This window comes from Oncorhynchus tshawytscha, linkage group LG16 (assembly GCF_018296145.1).
Source record: "Oncorhynchus tshawytscha isolate Ot180627B linkage group LG16, Otsh_v2.0, whole genome shotgun sequence".
In the NCBI taxonomy this organism is placed as follows: Eukaryota; Metazoa; Chordata; class Actinopteri; order Salmoniformes; family Salmonidae; genus Oncorhynchus; species Oncorhynchus tshawytscha.
This window is the reverse complement of record NC_056444.1, coordinates 76,361,331-76,383,849: the sequence shown is the minus strand read 5'-3', so window position 1 is coordinate 76,383,849 and position 22,519 is coordinate 76,361,331. Positions and strand designations below refer to the sequence as shown.

At 47.1% G+C, this 22,519-nt stretch overlaps 1 protein-coding gene across 1 annotated transcript in view; it reads left to right on the top strand.

Annotated features, from left to right (window-relative positions):
- Positions 1-13,165, top strand: part of LOC112216367 (E3 ubiquitin-protein ligase HUWE1-like) — an 82,282-nt gene extending 69,117 nt beyond the window's left edge. The window contains exons 74-85 of the mRNA XM_042299938.1: positions 2,042-2,244; positions 2,524-2,747; positions 3,774-3,876; positions 4,179-4,328; positions 4,651-4,896; positions 5,120-5,237; positions 5,506-5,646; positions 6,209-6,496; positions 7,803-7,908; positions 9,808-9,925; positions 10,324-10,505; positions 13,031-13,165. Coding sequence (XP_042155872.1) covers positions 2,042-2,244; positions 2,524-2,747; positions 3,774-3,876; positions 4,179-4,328; positions 4,651-4,896; positions 5,120-5,237; positions 5,506-5,646; positions 6,209-6,496; positions 7,803-7,908; positions 9,808-9,925; positions 10,324-10,505; positions 13,031-13,165 — 2,014 coding nt within the window. The remainder of the gene's footprint in view (positions 1-2,041; positions 2,245-2,523; positions 2,748-3,773; positions 3,877-4,178; positions 4,329-4,650; positions 4,897-5,119; positions 5,238-5,505; positions 5,647-6,208; positions 6,497-7,802; positions 7,909-9,807; positions 9,926-10,323; positions 10,506-13,030) is intronic.
- Positions 13,166-22,519: the final 9,354 nt, after the last annotated feature.

The window sequence follows — 22,519 nt, the reverse complement described above, 5'->3', positions numbered from 1 at the left end:
GTGAGACTCTGCTGTCGAGCTCATCACTCCCCTTAACTGGGAGGGGGCCAGAGACAATTACTCGATGCCAACACATCTTTCTAGCTGATTTACATTATGAAGCTATGTTGCGCTTGGTGACCTCTGACTGTTCCAACCTAACATCGTTGTTGCCGACGTGGATAACAATATCTCTATACTCTCTACACTCGCCTGTTTTAGCTTTAGCCAGCACCATCTTCAGGTTAGCCTTAACGTCAGTAGCCCTGCCCCCTGGTAAACAGTGTATGATCGCAGGATGATTCGTTTTAATGACTAGTGTTTTAATGACTAATGACCAATGACTAGGGTTTTCAATTTGTCAGAGCTAATGGTGGGAAGCTTCGGCATCTCACACCCCGTACCGGGACGAGTTGAGACCAGAGAAGGCTAGGCCTCAGACTCCGACTCGCTGTTTAATGGAGAAAACCGGCTGAATGAGCGACACCGGTTGAGTATTCCTACAGCATTTCCCTCCAGTCCGGCTGTGGGGACCATGCAAGGGGATTTGTACTAACGTTACTATCTGTACTTACTGGTGGCACAAACGCTTTTTCATCCTTTCCTACACTGAAATTACCCTTGTCTAACGATTGCGTCTGAAGCTGGGCAGGGTAGCCTAGTGGTTAGAGCGTTGGACTAGTAATCGGAAGGTTGCAAGTTCAAACCCCCGAGCTGACAAGGTATGAATCTGTCGTTCTGCCCCTGAACAGGCAGTTAACCCACTGTTCCTAGGCCGTCATTGAAAATAAGAATTTGTTCTTAACTGACTTGCCTAGTTAAATAAAGGTAAAGTAAAATAAAAAATTAGAAGGCATTGTGTTAATGTTACTACTTAGCTTCGGCTGTTGGAAGTCCTGACGAACCATGTCCAGATAAAGCTTCGGGAGTGGAAAAGTTGAAAGAAAAAAAGTTGAGTGAGGGAAAAACAAAAAATATAAACGATAATTAATTAAAGTAAAAACCGTAAAGTTGTCAGGTAGCAAAGTAAGGTTGGCAACAAAATGCACAGCAACACGTAAACAAGTCTGCAAGTTGTGACCGGAAATGACGATGTCTCAGTACTGTGCAAAAGCTCCCAGGAACACAATGAATGGTCGTTTTGTTGATAAATTCCTTCTTTATATCCCAAATAGTCAGTTTAGTAGGCGTCATTGATTTCAGTAATCCACCCGTTCAGAATGCAGACATAGGAGTTCCAAAAGTTACCTGTAAAGTTTGTCCAAACAATGTTTCTAATTCATTATTAGGTACTCTAATATCTAAACTAAAGATAATATTTCATACGGAACGAACTATTTTCAATAGGAAATGAGACTAGCTTTGCCATAGAGTTCCCTTTATCTAAAAACAAGCTTGAAACCATGTATAAAGACTTGACATCTCCTGGAAGCCATAGGAACTGCAATTTGGGAGGCGGACGTCTTTGTTTTCAATAGCTTAACCTTTGAATTAGCTGGCAGGTCAACAGTAAAAACATTTTGCCTGCCAAATCAGTTCTGTTATACTCACAGACATAATTTTAAAAGTTTTAGAAGCTTTAGAGTGTTTTCTATCCAATAGTTCCATGCATATGCATGTCCTAGCTTTTGGGCCTGAGTAGCAGGTAGTTTACTTTACGCACCTCAATCATCCAAACTTCCTAATACTGCCCTCTATCCCTGTACATGTCCCTCTGATGATAGTGTCATAGTAATGCATAGTCATCAGTGGTTCTCTCCTAGTGCCAACTTGACCTATTCAGATTTGGCTAAATATGACACTTTAAATAGATGAGTCTGGGAGATTAGAGAGACCCACAGTTTAAGGCTTGAAATGGAAAACATTTATATTTTTATTTTAACATGGTCGTGATTTTCAAAGTTTATAGGCAACCATCTGTCAGTGTCTGATCATTTAGGCCACAGCTTTTTCCTTGGTGTGTCTGTATGCGTTTGTCTATACTGCTCTACTGCCACTCCGTTTCTGTATAATGACAGTACTTTGCCTTGTCGCCCGTCCTCGCGTGCTGACGGGGGCGCAGGTTCGACGGCTCTGAGAGCGTGGTGATTGTGGCTGCCCAGAAGCGGACGCTGGGCGGACGGGAGCTGCAGCTGCCCTGCATGTCTTCCCTGACCTCAAAGACATCCACCCAGAAGTTCTTCCTGCGGGTCCTGCAGGTCATCATCCAGCTCCGTGAGGACACGCGCCGCGCCAACAAGAAGGCCAAGCAGACCGGGCGACTTGGTGAGACGTGTGCACTACTAACACATTACACAGAGAGGGCAAAATCAGTCATAGTAATGGCTTCAGCCTGTTCTTTTAAAGAGATGACCCGGAACAAAACTGTTTTTATGAGCTGGTTAATATGACCAGGAAGACTAGAGCGGTTGAGGGCCTTCTCTGACAGGGATGGGATTTCTCTAATTATCAGGAATGACGGCGTTTCTATTTTAGACTTTCTATGTTGTCTGGATCACATCTCTGCTCTGGGTGTTCTGTAACTGGTCTCTCCTGTGTGTCCAGGCTCTACCAGTCTGGGCTCCGCCAGCAGCATCCAGGCGGCAGTCCGTCAGCTAGAAGCCGAGGCTGATGCCATCATTCAGATGGTGAGAGAGGGGCAGCGGGCACGCCGTCTGCAGCAGGCCCCCCCGCCCTCCGCCTCTGTCGCTGCCGTCACCACCTCCGGATCCTCTGTGGCCACCCCTCATGCCCCCGCAGCTGCCCCCGGCACGGCGAGCGCTGCCACGGTTAGCATGATGGGCCGCATCGCACTGACAAAATACTGCTACTATTGAGCAAACGTGACTAAACGCAAACGTGCATATTGATCCATAAGCTCACACATTATTGCTGTTGACTACATGACTCATACTGACCACATGCTCATTCTGAAGACCTGGCTTCAAATAGGCCAATTTTTTGTTGCACTTCTGGAACTTATTGGTGCCATTGTATCAGGCAAGCTCAATCAAGTGTAGCTGAAGTATTTGAAAGAAATTAAGACTATTTTAACCAAGGTCTGATGACATGCATATTGACCATACACTCACACTGCTACCGTTGACATTTCTATGCATATTGAACTTACTCTACGGGCATGTGAACTGACACAGTACTATTGACATCGTCGTTGCATTTACAATCAGCCTACAGTACAGCCTAACATCCATGATGCATGACAGTAGCTGAAAACTGACAGACGATCCACTGCATTCTGACGGCCTGTTTAAATACTATTAAAAATAATTGTGTATATACTATATCTAAGCTTGGCTGAGCTTTCCTGGCTTATTGGACCAATAGAATAGTCCTAAAATCTTGAGCCCCCCCAAAAAAGAAAATCTGGAACTCCAGGCAGGCAGGCTAGAGCAGACCCTCAAAGTATTTGGAAAATTTCAAATAGTATTTGAACCCAGGTCTAGAATGGATGTGCTGGCTGCTCTCTACTGTATGATGTGAATTGATGATGTGTGTATTGGCTGGCTGTCATGGCTTCATGCTTTTGCCCCCTCCCTCCCAGTCCCCCTCTGTCTGTGTCTGTCTGTTGCCTTATGAGAATGTCATGGTGCATCAGCATGCCCCACTGGTTTTCTGGAAAACTGGAAAACTGTCAGCCTTGTGTTGAATTAATCACATTTTTCATTCTTTCTTTTGTTCTTTCTCTCGCCCACCCTCTCTATTTCCCTCTTTCTTTCTCCCTCTTGTCTCTCTTGTTCGCTCTGATTCTCACTCTTTCTCCTCTCTTTTTGCCCTCCCTCCATTCCTCTCTCCAGTCAGAGGTGGGGTCAGTGTCTGAGCCCCAGGCAGTCCAGAGGGATGATTCTCCCATGGATGTAGACCAGCCCTCTCCCCTGGAGCAGGACCCTGCACCCCTGGGTTAGACAGGCCTCCACCACAATAACCACTACAATCCTCAGCTACCACAACACAGGTTCCAGCTCATCTTTATTGCAGTCACGCTGTGCAGATCAGATTTCACAACCCCTAAAAAGGTGTTTCAGGAACCACATTCGTATGATATAGCCAAGTTCTGAGAGCAGTGTGACTGCAAAGAAAGACAACCTTGAACATGACCAGAGCCACTCAAACCACAGCAGAAGTACCGCATGTTAGGGAGCACTTGTCTTGGCATAGTGATTCTAACATTATTGTGTTTGGTATTTCCTGCTCTTGTGCAGATGAAGAAGGCAACAGCCAATCAGAGACAGAGGAGCGTCTCCCGGACCTTCCCCTGTTGAGCGAGCAGCTACTATTGGACGAGTTGTGGGACATGCTCGGGGAGTGCCTGAAGGAACTGGAGGAGTCACATGATCAACACGCTGTTCTGGGTACGTTAGGTTTACAATATTGAATCTCACATGGGTAAAACTAGGGCCCTGAGATTTTCCTGAGCGTGACATCTGTATACTAAGTGTTTACACTATGTATCTGTTGTAGAACCTCCGTTGGAAAACCAATGTCCTGAATGTGTCAAAAGTAGTGGTCATTGATTTTGCAGTCATGCAGTGAAACATGGTCAACCCTCAGGCCATACGGAACAGGAAACGTTTGGAAATGGAATGTTTTGTTCTTACTGAACACCACCTTGGATAAAAGCCTTTTTTCACAGGAGTGATGACGTAGTCTGCTCACATCTCGCCTCTCCCTCAGTCCTTCAGCCGGCGGTAGAGGCCTTCTTCCTGGTCCATGCCACAGAGCGGGAGAGCAAGCCCCCTGTCAGAGACACCAGGGAGAGCCAGCTGTCTCACATCAAAGACGAGCCTCCCCCACTGTCCCCTGCACCCCTCACCCCCGCTACCCCCTCCTCTCTGGACCCCTTCTTCTCTAGAGAACCCTCTTCCATGCACATCTCCTCCAACCTGCCTCCCGACACACAGAAGTTCCTCCGCTTTGCTGGTGAGTTCTGGGACAAGGGAGGAGGGTATAGCAGGGTATGCAGTATTTTCTTTGCGTCCTCTCTCTTTGCCAGTCACTTAAAACATCACAGGGAGTGAGGAGTCGAGAAATAATACAGAGATTCAGCCTGGATCATTTTGGAAAGCCCACGTGTGTTAGTTGCACTGTAGGTCTTTGTCTCTCTTCCATTCTCTCCTTTTCTCTCCCTCCCTCCCCCCTACAGAGACTCACCGTACAGTGCTTAACCAGATTCTGCGCCAGTCCACCACCCACCTGGCCGACGGACCCTTCGCTGTGCTGGTTGACTACATCCGCATCCTCGATTTTGACGTCAAGAGGAAGTAAGGAAGGATTTTCTTATGGGGCATCATCTTGGTTGTGTTCATTAGTCACCTAATGGAGGAAAACTGATTAAAACGGAGACACCCTGGACTTGTACAAAAGATACTCATTTAGTTTTCAGTTTAAAACGTGTTTTTGCTTGCTCGCCCTAATGAACAACCCTGATCTCTCTCCAGGTCAAACACTGGTCCTTTGAATGGAAGTGTGCCTCTTTCATGATAATATTTGAGGTTTTTAAAATATTATTGACCCCCTCCCTCTCCCCAGGTACTTCCGTCAGGAGCTGGAGCGTCTGGATGAGGGTCTGAGGAAGGAGGATATGGCTGTCCACGTCAGGAGAGATCACGTGTTTGAAGACTCCTACAGAGAGCTGCACCGCAAGAGTCCCGAGGACATGAAGAACAGGCTGTAAGAGACTGATTTCTCTCTCTGTCTCTTAGGGTTTCTCTCTCTTAGGGTTTCTCTCTCTTAGGGTTTCTGTCTCTTAGGGTTTCTGTCTCTTAGGGTTTCTGTCTCTTAGGGTTTCTCTCTCTTAGGGTTTCTCTCTCTTAGGGTTTCTCTCTCTTAGGGTTTCTGTCTCTTAGGGTTTCTGTCTCTTAGGGTTTTTCTGTCTCTTAGGATTTCTGTCTCTTAGGGTTTCTGTCTCTTAGGGTTTCTGTCTCTTAGGGTTTCTGTCTCTTAGGGTTTCTGTCTCTTAGGGTTTCTCTCTCTTAGGGTTTCTGTCTCTTAGGGTTTCTGTCTCTTAGGGTTTCTGTCTCTTAGGGTTTCTGTCTCTTAGGGTTTCTGTCTCTTAGGGTTTCTCTCTCTTAGGGTTTCTCTCTCTTAGGGGTCTCTGTCTGTCGGGGTCTCTGTCTCTATTTATCTGGATTGCTTCTATCTTTTTGTATGTATTTATGTCCCTGTGTTGTGACTATTGACAGAATGACAGTGAAGTGCACTGACCTCGTACATCTCCTTTCCCCCCCACCAGGTACATAGTGTTTGAAGGGGAGGAGGGTCAGGATGCAGGAGGTCTGCTGAGAGAGTGGTACATGATCATCTCCAGGGAGATGTTTAACGCCATGTACGCCCTGTTCCGCACCTCGCCCGGCGACAGGGTCACCTACACCATTAACCCCTCGTCCCACTGCAACCCAAACCACCTCAGCTACTTCAAGTTCGTAGGTCGCGTGGTGGCCAAAGCAGTCTACGACAACCGGCTGCTGGAGTGCTACTTCACACGCAGCTTCTACAAGCACATCCTGGGCAAGAGTGTCAGGTAACACACACACACACACACACACACACACACTTCACACACAGCTTCTACAAGCACATCCTGGGCAAGAGTGTCAGGTAACACACACACACACTACTTCACACACAGCTTCTACAAGCACATCCTGGACAAGAGTGTCAGGTAACACACACACACACACACACACTACTTCACACACAGCTTCTACAAGCACATCCTGGACAAGAGTGTCAGGTAACAACACACACACTACTTCACACACAGCTTCTACAAGCACATCCTGGACAAGAGTGTCAGGTAAACACACACACACACACTACTTCACACACAGCTTCTACAAGCACATCCTGGGCAAGAGTGTCAGGTAACACACACACACACACACACACACACACACACACACATCCTGGGCAAGAGTGTCACACACACACTACTTCACACACAGCTTCTACAAGCACATCCTGGGCAAGAGTGTCAGGTAACACACACACACACTACTTCACACACAGCTTCTACAAGCACATCCTGGACAAGAGTGTCAGGTAACACACACACACACACTACTTCACACACAGCTTCTACAAGCACATCCTGGACAAGAGTGTCAGGTAACACACACACACACACTACTTCACACACAGCTTCTACAAGCACATCCTGGGCAAGAGTGTCAGGTAACACACACACACACTACTTCACACACAGCTTCTACAAGCACATCCTGGACAAGACACACACACACACACTACTTCACACACAGCTTCTACAAGCACATCCTGGACAAGAGTGTCAGGTAAACACACACACACACTACTTCACACACAGCTTCACAAGCACATCCTGGGCAAGAGTGTCAGGTAACACACACACACACTACTTCACACACAGCTTCTACAAGCACATCCTGGACAAGAGTGTCAGGTAACACACACACACTACTTCACACACAGCTTCTACAAGCACATCCTGGGCAAGAGTGTCAGGTAACACACACACACACACACACACAGCTTCTACAAGCACATCCTGGGCAAGAGTGTCAGGTAACACACACACACACACTACTTCACACACAGCTTCTACAAGCACATCCTGGGCAAGAGTGTCAGGTAACACACACACACACTACTTCACACACAGCTTCTACAAGCACATCCTGGACAAGAGTGTCAGGTAACACACACACACTACTAAACACTCCGTTTCCAGCTCCATACATGAGGGCAAACGGTGTTGAGATCATGGAGATGTATGTATCTAGAGATGTGTGTTAACTGTGGAGTGTCACTGTGCAGTAGTTGATTGAGCGTGTGTGTTTTGTCGTCAGGTACACAGACATGGAGAGTGAGGACTACCCGTTCTTCCAGGGTCTGGTCTACCTGCTGGAGAATAATGTGTCTACTCTGGGCTATGAGCTGACATTCAGCACTGAGGTACTTCCTTTCTGTGTCTTTTACATCAACCAAACTCACAAAACTGCTAATTATACAGGCCATTGTCTCAGGATGGGTATAGAGAATGTGACCTAAATGATCACTAACAGCCCTTGACCCAACATTGGATAAATCATGTTAGTTACATTTCTCTATAGCATGTGACCTCACACATACTATTACATTCTGTGGAAGCACTGCTGAACTGTCTCCCTCCCTTCAATCCCTCCACCCCCTCCCGCTTGCCTCTTTCATGTCCCTCCATCTCTCTCTCTGTCTCTCTCCCTATCCTCTCTCACGTCCCTCCATTCCCTCTCTCTCGTCTCTCTCTCTCATGTCCCTCCATTCTCTCTCACGTCCCTCCATCCTCATCCCTCTCTCACGTCCCTCCATTCTCTCTCACGTCCCTTCATCCTCCTCCCTCTCTCACGTCCCTCCATTCCCCTCTCTCTCTCTCTCTCTCTCTCGCGTCTCTCTCTCATGTCCCTCCATTCTCTCTCACGTCCCTCCATCCTCCTCCCTCTCTCACGTCCCTCCATCCTCATCCCTCTCTCACGTCCCTTCATCCTCCTCCTCCCTCTCTCACGTCCCTCCATTCCCTCTCTCTCTCTCTCTCTCTCTCTCTCTCTCGCGTCTCTCTCTCTCATGTCCCTCCATTCTCTCTCACGTCCCTCCATCCTCCTCCCTCTCTCACGTCCCTCCATCCTCATCCCTCTCTCACGTCCCTCCATTCTCTCTCACGTCCCTTCATCCTCCTCCCTCTCTCACGTCCCTCCATTCCCTCTCTCTCTCTCTTTCTCTCCCGTCTCTATCTCTCATGTCCCTCCATTCTCTCACGTCCCTCCATCCTCCTCCCTCTCTCACGTCCCTCCATTCTCTCACGTCCCTCCATCCTCCTCCCTCTCTCACGTCCCTCCATTCTCTCACGTCCCTCCATCCTCCTCCCTCTCTCACGTCCCTCCATTCTCTCACGTCCCTCCATCCTCCTCCCTCTCTCACGTCCCTCCATTCTCTCACGTCCCTCCATCCTCCTCCCTCTCTCACGTCCCTCCATTCTCTCACGTCTCTCCATCCTCCTCCCTCTCTCACGTCCCTCCATTCTCTCACGTCCCTCCATCCTCCTCCCTCTCTCACGTCCCTCCATTCTCTCACGTCCCTCCATCCTCCTCCCTCTCTCACGTCCCTCCATTCTCTCACGTCCCTCCATCCTCCTCCCTCTCTCACGTCCCTCCATTCTCTCACGTCCCTCCATCCTCCTCCCTCTCTCACGTCCCTCCATTCTCTCACGTCCCTCCATCCTCCTCCCTCTCTCACGTCCCTCCATTCTCTCACGTCCCTCCATCCTCCTCCCTCTCTCACGTCCCTCCATTCTCTCACGTCCCTCCATCCTCCTCCCTCTCTCACGTCCCTCCATTCTCTCACGTCCCTCCATCCTCCTCCCTCTCTCACGTCCCTCCATTCTCTCACGTCCCTCCATCCTCCTCCCTCTCTCACGTCCCTCCATTCTCTCACGTCCCTCCATCCTCCTCCCTCTCTCACGTCCCTCCATTCTCTCACGTCCCTCCATCCTCCTCCCTCTCTCACGTCCCTCCATTCTCTCACGTCCCTCCATCCTCCTCCCTCTCTCACGTCCCTCCATTCTCTCACGTCCCTCCATCCTCCTCCCTCTCTCACGTCCCTCCATTCTCTCACGTCCCTCCATCCTCCTCCCTCTCTCACGTCCCTCCATTCTCTCACGTCCCTCCATCCTCCTCCCTCTCTCACGTCCCTCCATTCTCTCACGTCCCTCCATCTTCCTCCCTCTCTCACGTCCCTCCATTCCCTCTCTCTCTCTCTCTCCCTCTCTCTCGTGTCCCTCTCTCTCTGTCTCTCGTGTGTCTCTATCCTCCTCTTGCTCAGGTCCAGGAGTTTGGTGTGTGTGAGGTACGTGACCTGAAGCCTAACGGAGGCAACATCATTGTCACCGAGGAGAACAAGAAGGAGTACGTCCACCTGGTTTGTCAGATGAAGATGACTGGTGAGACCAGACACATCAATCACATCAATCTTAGAAACCCAGCCTTTAAAAGTACATCTTTAATTGGCATAATACATTTGTGAACATTCAGTCGAATAGCCAGAGATATATATTATACATGTCATACACTTGTTGGAGGTGGCCATGTATAACAGGAGCATACTTAGTCAAATGTACACCAACACTGTCGGCAAAACATGAAGTAATGCGCTTTTGACCTGTGTGCTGCAATACTTCTTTTTTTTTTTTTATATATATATAAATCCTGTAAGTTGGGGAAGTCGGTTTCATGTGAACCTGCCTTCTTTCTCACAGCTTGCTTGGCAGAAATCGTCTGGTCATAGTGAGGTACTACTTGTGTAGCCTTGTAAGTGTTTAACTCTGTACTCCCCCTGTAGGTGCCATCCGTAAGCAGCTGTCTGCCTACCTGGAGGGTTTCTACGAGATCATCCCCAAGAGGCTGATCTCCATCTTCACAGAGCAGGAGCTGGAGCTGCTGATATCTGGCCTTCCCACTATAGATATAGACGACCTCAAGGCCAACACCGAGTACCACAAGTACCAGTCCAGCTCCATACAGGTAGAGACACACACCAAGTACCAGTCCAGCTCCATACAGGTAGAGACACACACCGAGTACCAGTCCAGCTCCATACAGGTAGAGACACACACACAGAGTACCAGTCCAGCTCCATACAGGTAGAGACACACACCAAGTACCAGTCCAGCTCCATACAGGTAGAGACACACACCGAGTACCAGTCCAGCTCCATACAGGTAGACACACACACAGAGTACCAGTCCAGCTCCATACAGGTAGAGACACACACCAAGTACCAGTCCAGCTCCATACAGGTAGAGACACACACCGAGTACCAGTCCAGCTCCATACAGGTAGAGACACACACACAGAGTACCAGTCCAGCTCCATACAGGTAGAGACACACACCGAGTACCAGTCCAGCTCCATACAGGTAGAGACACACACACAGAGTACCAGTCCAGCTCCATACAGGTAGAGACACACACCAAGTACCAGTCCAGCTCCATACAGGTAGAGACACACACAGAGTACCAGTCCAGCACCATACAGGTAGAGACACACACCGAGTACCAGTCCAGCTCCATACAGGTAGAGACACACACCAAGTACCAGTCCAGCTCCATACAGGTAGAGACACACACCAAGTACCAGTCCAGCTCCATACAGGTAGAGACACACACCAAGTACCAGTCCAGCTCCATACAGGTAGAGACACACACCGAGTACCAGTCCAGCACCATACAGGTAGAGACACACACCAGAGTACCAGTCCAGCTCCATACAGGTAGAGACACACACCGAGTACCAGTCCAGCTCCATACAGGTAGAGACACACACCGAGTACCAGTCCAGCTCCATACAGGTAGAGACACACACCAAGTACCAGTCCAGCTCCATACAGGTAGAGACACACACCGAGTACCAGTCCAGCTCCATACAGGTAGAGACACACACCGAGTACCAGTCCAGCACCATACAGGTAGAGACACACACCAAGTACCAGTCCAGCTCCATACAGGTAGAGACACACACCGAGTACCAGTCCAGCTCCATACAGGTAGAGACACACACCGAGTACCAGTCCAGCTCCATACAGGTAGAGACACACACCAAGTACCAGTCCAGCTCCATACAGGTAGAGACACACACCGAGTACCAGTCCAGCTCCATACAGGTAGAGACACACACCAAGTACCAGTCCAGCTCCATACAGGTAGAGACACACACCGAGTACCAGTCCAGCTCCATACAGGTAGAGACACACACCGAGTACCAGTCCAGCTCCATACAGGTAGAGACACACACCGAGTACCAGTCCAGCTCCATACAGGTAGAGACACTCACCGAGTACCAGTCCAGCTCCATACAGGTAGAGACACACACCGAGTACCAGTCCAGCTCCATACAGGTAGAGACACACACCGAGTACCAGTCCAGCTCCATACAGGTAGAGACACACACCGAGTACCAGTCCAGCTCCATACAGGTAGAGACACACACCGAGTACCAGTCCAGCTCCATACAGGTAGAGACACACACCGAGTACCAGTCCAGCTCCATACAGGTAGACACACACACCGAGTACCAGTCCAGCTCCATACAGGTAGAGACACACACCGAGTACCAGTCCAGCTCCATACAGGTAGAGACACACACCGAGTACCAGTCCAGCTCCATACAGGTAGAGACACACACACAGAGTACCAGTCCAGCTCCATACAGGTAGAGACACACACACAGAGTACCAGTCCAGCTCCATACAGGTAGAGACACACACCGAGTACCAGTCCAGCTCCATACAGGTAGAGACACACACCGAGTACCAGTCCAGCTCCATACAGGTAGAGACACACACACAGAGTACCAGTCCAGCTCCATACAGGTAGAGACACACACCGAGTACCAGTCCAGCTCCATACAGGTAGAGACACACACAGAGTACCAGTCCAGCACCATACAGGTAGAGACACACACCGAGTACCAGTCCAGCTCCATACAGGTAGAGACACACACCAAGTACCAGTCCAGCTCCATACAGGTAGAGACACACACCAGGAGTACCAGTCCAGCTCCATACAGGTAGAGACACACACAAAGAGTACCAGTCCAGCTCCATACAGGTAGAGACACACACCGAGTACCAGTCCAGCTCCATACAGGTAGAGACACACATAGAGTACCAGTCCAGCTCCATACAGGTAGAGACACTCACCAGAGTACCAGTCCAGCTCCATACAGGTAGAGACACACACCGAGTACCAGTCCAGCTCCATACAGGTAGAGACATAGATACACACCAGGGGCATATTCATTAGGGCAAAATGTAGGTCAACATTTTGCAACAGAAAACAAAGATGACTTTTTTTTATTCCGGTAGTCCCTCCCTTTTTTAGTCACTTGTCTTTTGTTTGGTGCCTGATGAATACAACCCAGGACCAACAATGTCCCACAATGCCAAATGATAGTCTGTTGGTTGTATTATATACTATTCATTCATATAGATGTGCTACTGGTCATTGTAGTGAGGCTGTGACCCTGACTGTTCCTCCCCGTCACCTCAGATCCAGTGGTTCTGGCGGGCCCTGCGTTCCTTCGACCAGGCGGACAGAGCCAAGTTCCTGCAGTTTGTGACGGGCACGCTCACACCTGGTAAAGTTCCTCTGCAGGGCTTATACAGCAGCTGGACCTGGGCATGAACTGGGAATACAGCCACACAGCTCACACCTTCAGATCCATACAGCCACACAGCTCACACCGCTCCACCACAGCTCCACCTGGTAAAGCTATACCAGTCCGCTCACACCTGGTAAAGACCTATACAGCCACACAGCTCACACCTGGTAAAGACCTATACAGCCACACAGCTCACACCTGGTAAAGACCTATACAGCCACACAGCTCACACCTGGTAAAGACCTATACAGCCACACAGCTCACACCTGGTAAAGACCTATACAGCCACACAGCTCACACCTGGTAAAGACCTATACAGCCACACAGCTCACACCTGGTAAAGACCTATACAGCCACACAGCTCACACCTGGTAAAGACCTATACAGCCACACAGCTCACACCTGGTAAAGACCTATACAGCCACACAGCTCACATCTGGTAAAGACCTATACAGCCACACAGCTCACACCTGGTAAAGACCTATACAGCCACACAGCTCACACCTGGTAAAGACCTATACAGCCACACAGCTCACACCTGGTAAAGACCTATACAGCCACACAGCTCACACCTGGTAAAGACCTATATAGCCACACAGCTCACACCTGGTAAAGACCTATACAGCCACACAGCTCACACCTGGGAAAGACCTATACAGCCACACAGCTCACACCTGGGAAAGACCTATACAGCCACACAGCTCACACCTGGTAAAGACCTATACAGCCACACAGCTCACACCTGGGAAAGACCTATACAGCCACACAGCTCACACCTGGGAAAGACTTATACAGCCACACAGCTCACACCTGGTAAAGACCTATACAGCCACACAGCTCACACCTGGTAAAGACCTATACAGCCACACAGCTCACATCTGGTAAAGACCTATACAGCCACACAGCTCACACCTGGTAAAGACCTATACAGCCACAGCTCACACCTGGGAAAGACCTATACAGCCACACAGCTCACACCTGGTAAAGACCTATACAGCCACACAGCTCACACCTGGTACCATTAATGAATACTGATGGATTGATGTCAAAATAATGTAGTTAGTTATGCATGTAGATTTGAAGTTTCCATTCAGCCAAGTCGAAATGATTGAACTTCGGGTACTCAGGTAAAGAGCTACCATTCTCAATTCCCTTACAAACCATTTGTCTCTTCTCCTGTAGCTTCAACCAGCTGGACCTCCCAGCCTACGAGAGCTATGAGAAGCTGAGGCACATGCTGCTGCTGGCCATTCAGGAATGCTCAGAGGGATTCGGACTGGCTTAGACCTACCCACACAGAGACTCAACACACACACACAAACACAATTTAGACGTGCATACATGACAGATTCAAGCTGATGACACACAGACACATTGTCACACTCACACTCGCACTATCAGACATTACTGGATGACTGGAAAAATGGCCTCTAGACATACAACTGGTTCCTAATCCATATAAAGAAACAGACGGACCAGCAGCGCAGTATGATTAACTGACTGACTGATATTACCTACTACACACAGAGCCTCATGTCAATAGACACAGACCTGTGCCTGGTATGTCTCCCTCCCCTTCCACATTAGAATGGCAGAAACCTGAGAGGGTGTATTGAGGATAAAAACCTGGACTAATATAAGACATTTTCTCCATTTAGTTTGATTTCTCTGTACAAAAGGTTTGGGAGTTTATTTTTCTTTGTTGTTCTTCTCTGGCTGTGTAAAAAGGAGAAGGTTGTTTGTGTGTGAGAACAGGATGGTTATAAAACCTTTGGGGAAAAAATGTTGGCTGTTTCTTTTTGCGAATTTGTGACCTCATAAGCCTTGAGGGGGGGGTGACATTTTTATGGGGAAGAAGGAGAAAGAGAGAAAAAAAAAAGTTTTGAAGAAATTCAAAGAAATGCACTTTTCAAAGTTTTGTGGCATTTTTAAGGAAGGAAAACAAATGATGAGAACAAGAAAGGAAAGGAGATGAAATTGACCACAAATTCTAGAGTATTTTTGGCTATTAAATCGCTGACCCCGCCTTGAGCCTTTGAATCAGAGTGAAATAACTACATGAATAAATGCATAAAATGGAGTCCCATTTGTCTCTTAACATTATTATATATTGAAACCTATATCACCCTTCATCTGAAACAAGCTATAGCCAATCATACTTCATCTGAGACAAGCTATAGCCAATCATAGTTAATCAGAAACCAGCTATAGCCAATCATACTTCATCTGAAACCAGCTATAGCCAATCATACTTCATCTGAAACAAGCTATAGCCAATCATACTTCATCTGAAACTAAATATAGCCAATCATACTTCATTTGAAACAAGCTATGGCCAATCATACTTCACCTGAAACTAAATATAGCCAATCATACTTCATCTGAAACAAGCTATGGCCAATCATACATCATCTGAAACAAGCTATAGCCAATCATACTTCATCTGAAACTAAATATAGCCAATCATACTTCATTTGAAACAAGCTATAGCCAATCATACTTCATTTGAAACAAACTATAGCCAATCATACTAGACCTTAATTATAAAAATATTTACTGTTGTAATAGTGTGCTATTGCACTAATGCAAATGATTTGAAACAATTGTTTAATTTTGTGGAGGACCTCTTCCCTGAAGATTATGTGCTCGTCCTTATGGTCATTTTGATTGTCCTTGAGCGTTCCCTGGCAGATCAAATTAAAACCAGTCATAGTGAACACCTCTACGAAGAGCCTGGATGGGTCACAGCGTGGGACCAATCAGAATCTACCATCACAAGGTCACTCAAGTCTGCACTGCCCCAGCAGAGAGAATCTTACTGTACACGTGTAACAGAATTCCATGCAACATTTCAGCCAGGTTAATTGGCACGACACTTGTCCTGGCCTTTGCTATGTTAGTGCATACTGATGGACTGTATGACACCTTAACAGACTGGCCTGTGAGGAGGCTGCAGAGAAAAGCAGGCAGCTGGAGCTAGAAACACAAGCATTTCGCTACACCCGCAATAACATCTATTAACGTGTATGTGACCAATAAAATTCGATTTGAGCTGCGGTTCAGGATCTGTTTGAGTTGTCTGGCTGACTCCTATGGCCATTTGTGATGTCGTGACAGCACATGGGTTTGGAACCAGGCTAGCTTTGTCCTGTTCAGTCAGGCTGGTGCAACTAGCATGCTGAGATGACAGTGAATCAGTCCTCCAGGCACCGCTGTCTTGTCATGTAACACAGACTGTGCTAGATAGTCTATGTGCCTGCAGCTCTACTGGTCTGCAGTCTGGGTCTCAGCCTCACGGTCTCACTGCTGATGGAAGTGATCGGGTGGCAGTGAGTTGTGTTTTGATTGGGGCATTTTGTCACATGGTTCATGTTGTGATTCATTCACCCGAGAAGGTATTGATTTGCAGCATCACTCTAGGATTCATCATGTGGTCATCTGGTGTGAGACCGGAATGACCACTGACTTGCCTAGTTAAATAAAGGTTAAATAAATGTTTAAAAATGAACACTGTCTGTCCTCCATTGCAATATCCTCCTGTCCGGTATCACATTTGAGCTGGTTCCTAATGATTTCCCCTTGACTGATTGGTGATGAGATTGTTTTATTTTTATCACCCCCTGGTCAAAAGTACACAGAGAGGGAGAGACTGGTCTTGTGGTCTGAGGTGTCTGCTGCTCTAACAGTGTAACCTGGTCCTCAAGCTAATAGCATGTGTGAGACAGAATGAGACGCTAGCTGTCTGGACCAGGGCTCGGTTTCCCGATGGGGATGGAATTTAGGCTTAAGAGTGTTTTAACGATGCATCTGTCATTCTAACGGCCGAAAATGCAAGATGTATTTCCCAAAACACCATGCAGAGAGAACTCTTGTTTGAGGATTGGGTTGATACTTATAGGATCGAAAGAAAGGGAGCACTGCTCTCGGATCAGCTTTGTCCATTCAAAGCTTACATTAACATAATTATTTCTCAATACAGACGACAATGCACTAAATCAAGATTTGGCACATAAACATGTTAAGTTTGCTGAAAATAAATGCAGTTGACATTGAGAGGATGTTTTATTTTTTTACTGAGTTTGTTAGGCAACACATGAAATAAACTCAGCAAAAAAAGAAATGTCCTCACTGTCAACTATGTTAAATTTCAGTAAACTTAACATGTGTAAATATTTGTATGAACATAAGATTCAACAACTGAGACATGAACTGAACAAGTTCCACAGACATGTGACTAACAGAAATGGAATAATGTGTCTGAACAAAGTGGGGGTCAAAATCACAAGTAACGGTCAGTATCTGGTGTGGCTACCAGCTGCGTTAAGTCCTGCCTTTGCATCTCCTCTTCATGGACTGCACCAGATTTGCCAGTTCTTGCTGTGAGATGTTATCCCATACTTCCACCAAGGCACCTGCAAGTTCCCGGACATTTCTGGGGGGAATAGCCCTAGCCCACACCCTCTGATCCAACACGTCGCAGACATGCTTAATGGGATTGAGATCCGGGCTCTTCGCTGGCCATGGCAGAGCATTCCTGTCTTGCAGGAAATCACGCACAGAACGAGCAGTATGGCTGGTGGCATTGTCATGTTGGAGGGTCATGTCAGGATGTGCCTGCAGGAAGGGTACCACATGAGGGAGGAGGATTTCTTCCCTGTAAAGCACAGCGTTGAGATTGCCTGCAATGACAACAAGCTCAGTCCGATGATGCTGTGACACACCGTCCCAGACCATGACCTCCAAATCAATCCCGCTCCAGAGTACAGGCCTCGGTGTAACGCTCATTCCTTTGACGATAAACGCGAATCCGACCATCACCCCTGGTGAGACAAAACCGCGACTCGTCAGTGAAGAGCAGTACTGTCTTTGCCGATGACGTCTGGTGAGGACCTGCCTTTACAACAGGCCTACAAGCCCTCAGTCCAGCCTCTCTCAGCCTATTGCGGACAGTCTGAGGGATTGTGCGTTCCTGGTGTAACTCGGGCAGTTATTGCCATCCTGTACCTGTCCCTCAGGTGTGATGTTCGGATGTACCGATCCTGTGCAGGTGTTATTACACATTGTCTGACACTGCAAGGACGATCAGCTGTCCATCCTGTCTCCCTGTAGCGCTGTTTTAGTTGTCTCGCAGTACGGACATTGCAATTTATTTCCCTGGCCACATCTGCAGTCCTCATGCCTCCTTTCAGCATGCCTAAGGCACGTTCACACAGATGAGCAGGGACCCTGGGCATCTTACGTTAGGTGTATTTTAGTCAGTAGAAAGGTATCTTTAGTGTCCTAAGTTTTCGTAACTGTGACATTAATTGCCTACCGTCTGTAAGCTGTTAGTCTCTTAACGATCGTTCCACAGGGGCATGTTCATTAATTGCTTATGGTTCATTGAACAAGCATGGGAAACAGTGTTTAAACCCTTTACAATGAAGGTCTGTGAAGTTATTTGGATTTTTACAAATTATCTTTGAAAGACAGGGTCCTGAAAAAGGGACTTTTCTTTTTTTGCTGAGTTTATAACGAGAGAAATTACAGACAGTAGTATACAAGTAGCAGAATATAACTAAATTGATTGAGAATAAAATGCAGGCTATTTCAATATGATTGAAATAGGCATAAGGCCTACTGTTTATGTTGTCATCACGTGGCCTTCTTTGGGTATAGCAAGTGCCTTCCCCCGCTCTCCCTCTTAAACCCAGGTTCTGTTATCTCAGGTCGTAAATTCCTGGAGGAGACTCTCTCCCTTCTGCAGTTTAGAGAGAGAGAATTTCACAGTAGAACAAAGGAATTTATTCTACCTCACAGAACTTAAGAACTGAACAATATCCATGTTTTGGAGAATGTGTACATGGTCGGTGGAGAATCCAGCTACGACCGGTCCATTTTGTCTCATGTTTGTGACCTCATGAGAGACAATACAGCCACATTACCATAACTCTGTTTATCCAGGAGCCTCCGTTATGAGTTTGCATCTAATTATTGTATAAAATGAATGAGTAAAGATGAAACTATTTGTGAAATTATGTAATGTGATTTTAAACTGTTTAATGAAAGAGAATCCAATTTCCTTTAAAGTTTCACTAAATCATTGGCCCGCCCCCATGAGCACAGACATTGATTTGGCGTCATGGGACAGCCTTTTATGCTGTTCCGAATATAACCCCCGCCTTGAGAAGCCCACTTCAGACCATGCGTACCTCGATTACCGAGAGGGCTAAGGTTTGAGTAGAAACCATGCATTCCTCGGTTGTTGAATTCCTAACCAAACCACGTGGAGCATTGGCTACACTGGTGGAAATGGTTAAACTCTGAGACTACCGATACCAACAGAATAAGAGTATATCTTCGATACTAATTACTGGTCTGCAGCTAGAATTTATGTCGACTGAATGCGAAGACCAACAACCGCCGAAACAACTATTCTATAAGAACATTTCTGAATGAGAATGGATACTTCAGAGTCCAACCATGAAAGACTCCAGGGACGCAAAGAGAAGTTCAGATGAATTTTCCAACAGAAAGACGGACGATTCCAACAGAGGTCATGACGACACACTGTGCGTAAATATATATATTGATAGCAATTATTCCCGAATGAGTCAGCATTCATGTGCAAAGGATTAGCTTTTCAATTATAATAATTATATTAACCTGTCGAGCGGAACCCCTCGCCAACAGCCAATGAAATTGCAGTGCGCCAAATACAAATCAAACACAAATCAAATTTCTCAAACATACAAGTATTAGGCACCCTTTTTAAAGATAAAATTCTCGTTAATCCAGCCACAGTGATTTCGAAAATGCTTTACAGCGAAAGCCCCAAACGATTATGTTAGGTCACCACCAACTCACAGAAAAACCCAGCCATTTTTCCAGCCAAAGAGAGGAGTCACATAAAGCACAAATAGAGATAAAATGAATCACTAACCTTTGATCTTCATCAGATGACACTCATAGGACTTCATGTTACACAATACATGTATGTTTTGTTCTGTAAAGTTCATATTTATATCCAAAAATCTTATTTTACATTGACGTTCAGTAGTTCCAAAACTACGTTCAGTAGTTCCAAAACATGCAGTGGTATTGCAGAGAGCCACATGAATTCACAGAAATACTCATAATAAATGTTGATCAAAATACAACTATTATACATGGAACTTTAGATAGACTTCTCCTTAATGCAACCGCTGTCAGATTTCAAAAAAACTTTACGGAAAAAGCATAATCTGAGAACGGCGCTCAGAGCCCAAACCAGCCAGAGAAATATCCGCCATGTTGCGTAGTCAACATTATTCATAAATAGCATTATAAATATTCACTTACCTTTGATCTTCATCAGAATGCACTCCCAGGAATCGCAGTTCCACAATAAATGTTTGTTTTGTTCGATAATGTCCATCATTTATGTCCATTTATGTCCAATAGCTTTTTTTCAAACCGCTCCCATCCGGCCCCCCTTCACATGAGAAGCCTGAAACAATGTTATAACACTTGACACTTGTACCAGAGAGGTTAAGACAATTGATGTATGGAGGATTCATAGTGAAGGCTGGGTTTGTGCAGATAACCAACTTACGCTGTTTGGAATGAGACTAACGAGAGGTAAAGAATAATTCATTAATTAGAAGACTGATTGATCAGATATTTAAATATCTGAAAAGTTATATTAGGAAAATTATGACTTTGTAATCTGAAGATTTTCTTTGGTGCCCCAACTTCCTAGTTAATTACATTAACATTATTAGTTAATCACGTAATAATAATTATGACAATATTCTAATGCAGTCATCTCAGTTTCAGTTTTTATATGACTGTAACATGACTGAATACAAACAGTGCAGCTATTCCCTCCGCAAGGCTATCAAACAAGCTAAGCGCCAGTACAGAGACAAAGTAGAATCTCAATTCAACGGCTCAGACACAAGAGGCATGTGGCAGGGTCTACAGTCAATCACGGACTACAGGAAGAAACCCAGCCCAGTCACGGACCAGGATGTCTTGCTCCCAGGCAGACTAAATAACTTTTTTGCCCGCTTTGAGGACAATACAGTGCCACTGACACGGCCTGCAACGAAAACATGCGGTCTCTCCTTCACTGCAGCCGAAGTGAGTAAGACATTTAAACGTGTTAACCCTCGCAAGGCTGCTGCCCAGACGGCATCCCCAGCCGCGCCCTCAGAGCATGCGCAGACCAGCTGGCCGGTGTGTTTACGGACATATTCAATCAATCCCTATACCAGTCTGCTGTTCCCACATGCTTCAAGAGGGCCACCATTGTTCCTGTTCCCAAGAAAGCTAAGGTAACTGAGCTAAACGACTACCGCCCCGTAGCACTCACATCCGTCATCATGAAGTGCTTTGAGAGACTAGTCAAGGACCATATCATCTCCACCCTACCTGACACCCTAGACCCACTCCAATTTGCTTACCGCCCAAATAGGTCCACAGACGATGCAATCTCAACCACACTGCACACTGCCCTAACCCATCTGGACAAGAGGAATACCTATGTGAGAATGCTGTTCATCGACTACAGCTCGGCATTCAACACCATAGTACCCTCCAAGCTCGTCATCAAGCTCGAGACCCTGGGTCTCGACCCCGCCCTGTGCAACTGGGTTCTGGACTTCCTGACGGGCCTCCCCCAGGTGGTGAGGGTAGGCAACAACATCTCCTCCCCGCTGATCCTCAACACTGGGGCCCCACAAGGGTGCGTTCTGAGCCCTCTCCTGTACTCCCTGTTCACCCACGACTGCGTGGCCATGCACGCCTCCAACTCAATCATCAAGTTTGCGGACGACACAACAGTGGTAGGCTTGATTACCAACAACGACGAGACGGCCTACAGGGAGGAGGTGAGGGCCCTCGGAGTGTGGTGTCAGGAAAATAACCTCACACTCAACGTCAACAAAACTAAGGAGATGATTGTGGACTTCAGGAAACAGCAGAGGGAACACCCCCATCCACATCGATGGAACAGTAGTGGAGAGGGTAGCAAGTTTTAAGTTCCTCGGCATACACATCACAGACAAACTGAATTGGTCCACTCACACAGACAGCATCGTGAGGAAGGCGCAGCAGCGCCTCTTCAACCTCAGGAGGCTGAAGAAATTCGGCTTGTCACCAAAAGCACTCACAGACTTCTACAGATGCACAATCGAGAGCATCCTGGCGGGCTGTATCACCGCCTGGTATGGCAACTGCACCGCCCTCAACCGTAAGGCTCTCCAGAGGGTAGTGAGGTCTGCACAACGCATCACCGGGGGCAAACTACCTGCCCTCCAGGACACCTACACCACCCGATGCTACAGGAAGGCCATAAAGATCATCAAGGACATCAACCACCCGAGCCACTGCCTGTTCACCCCGCTGTCATCCAG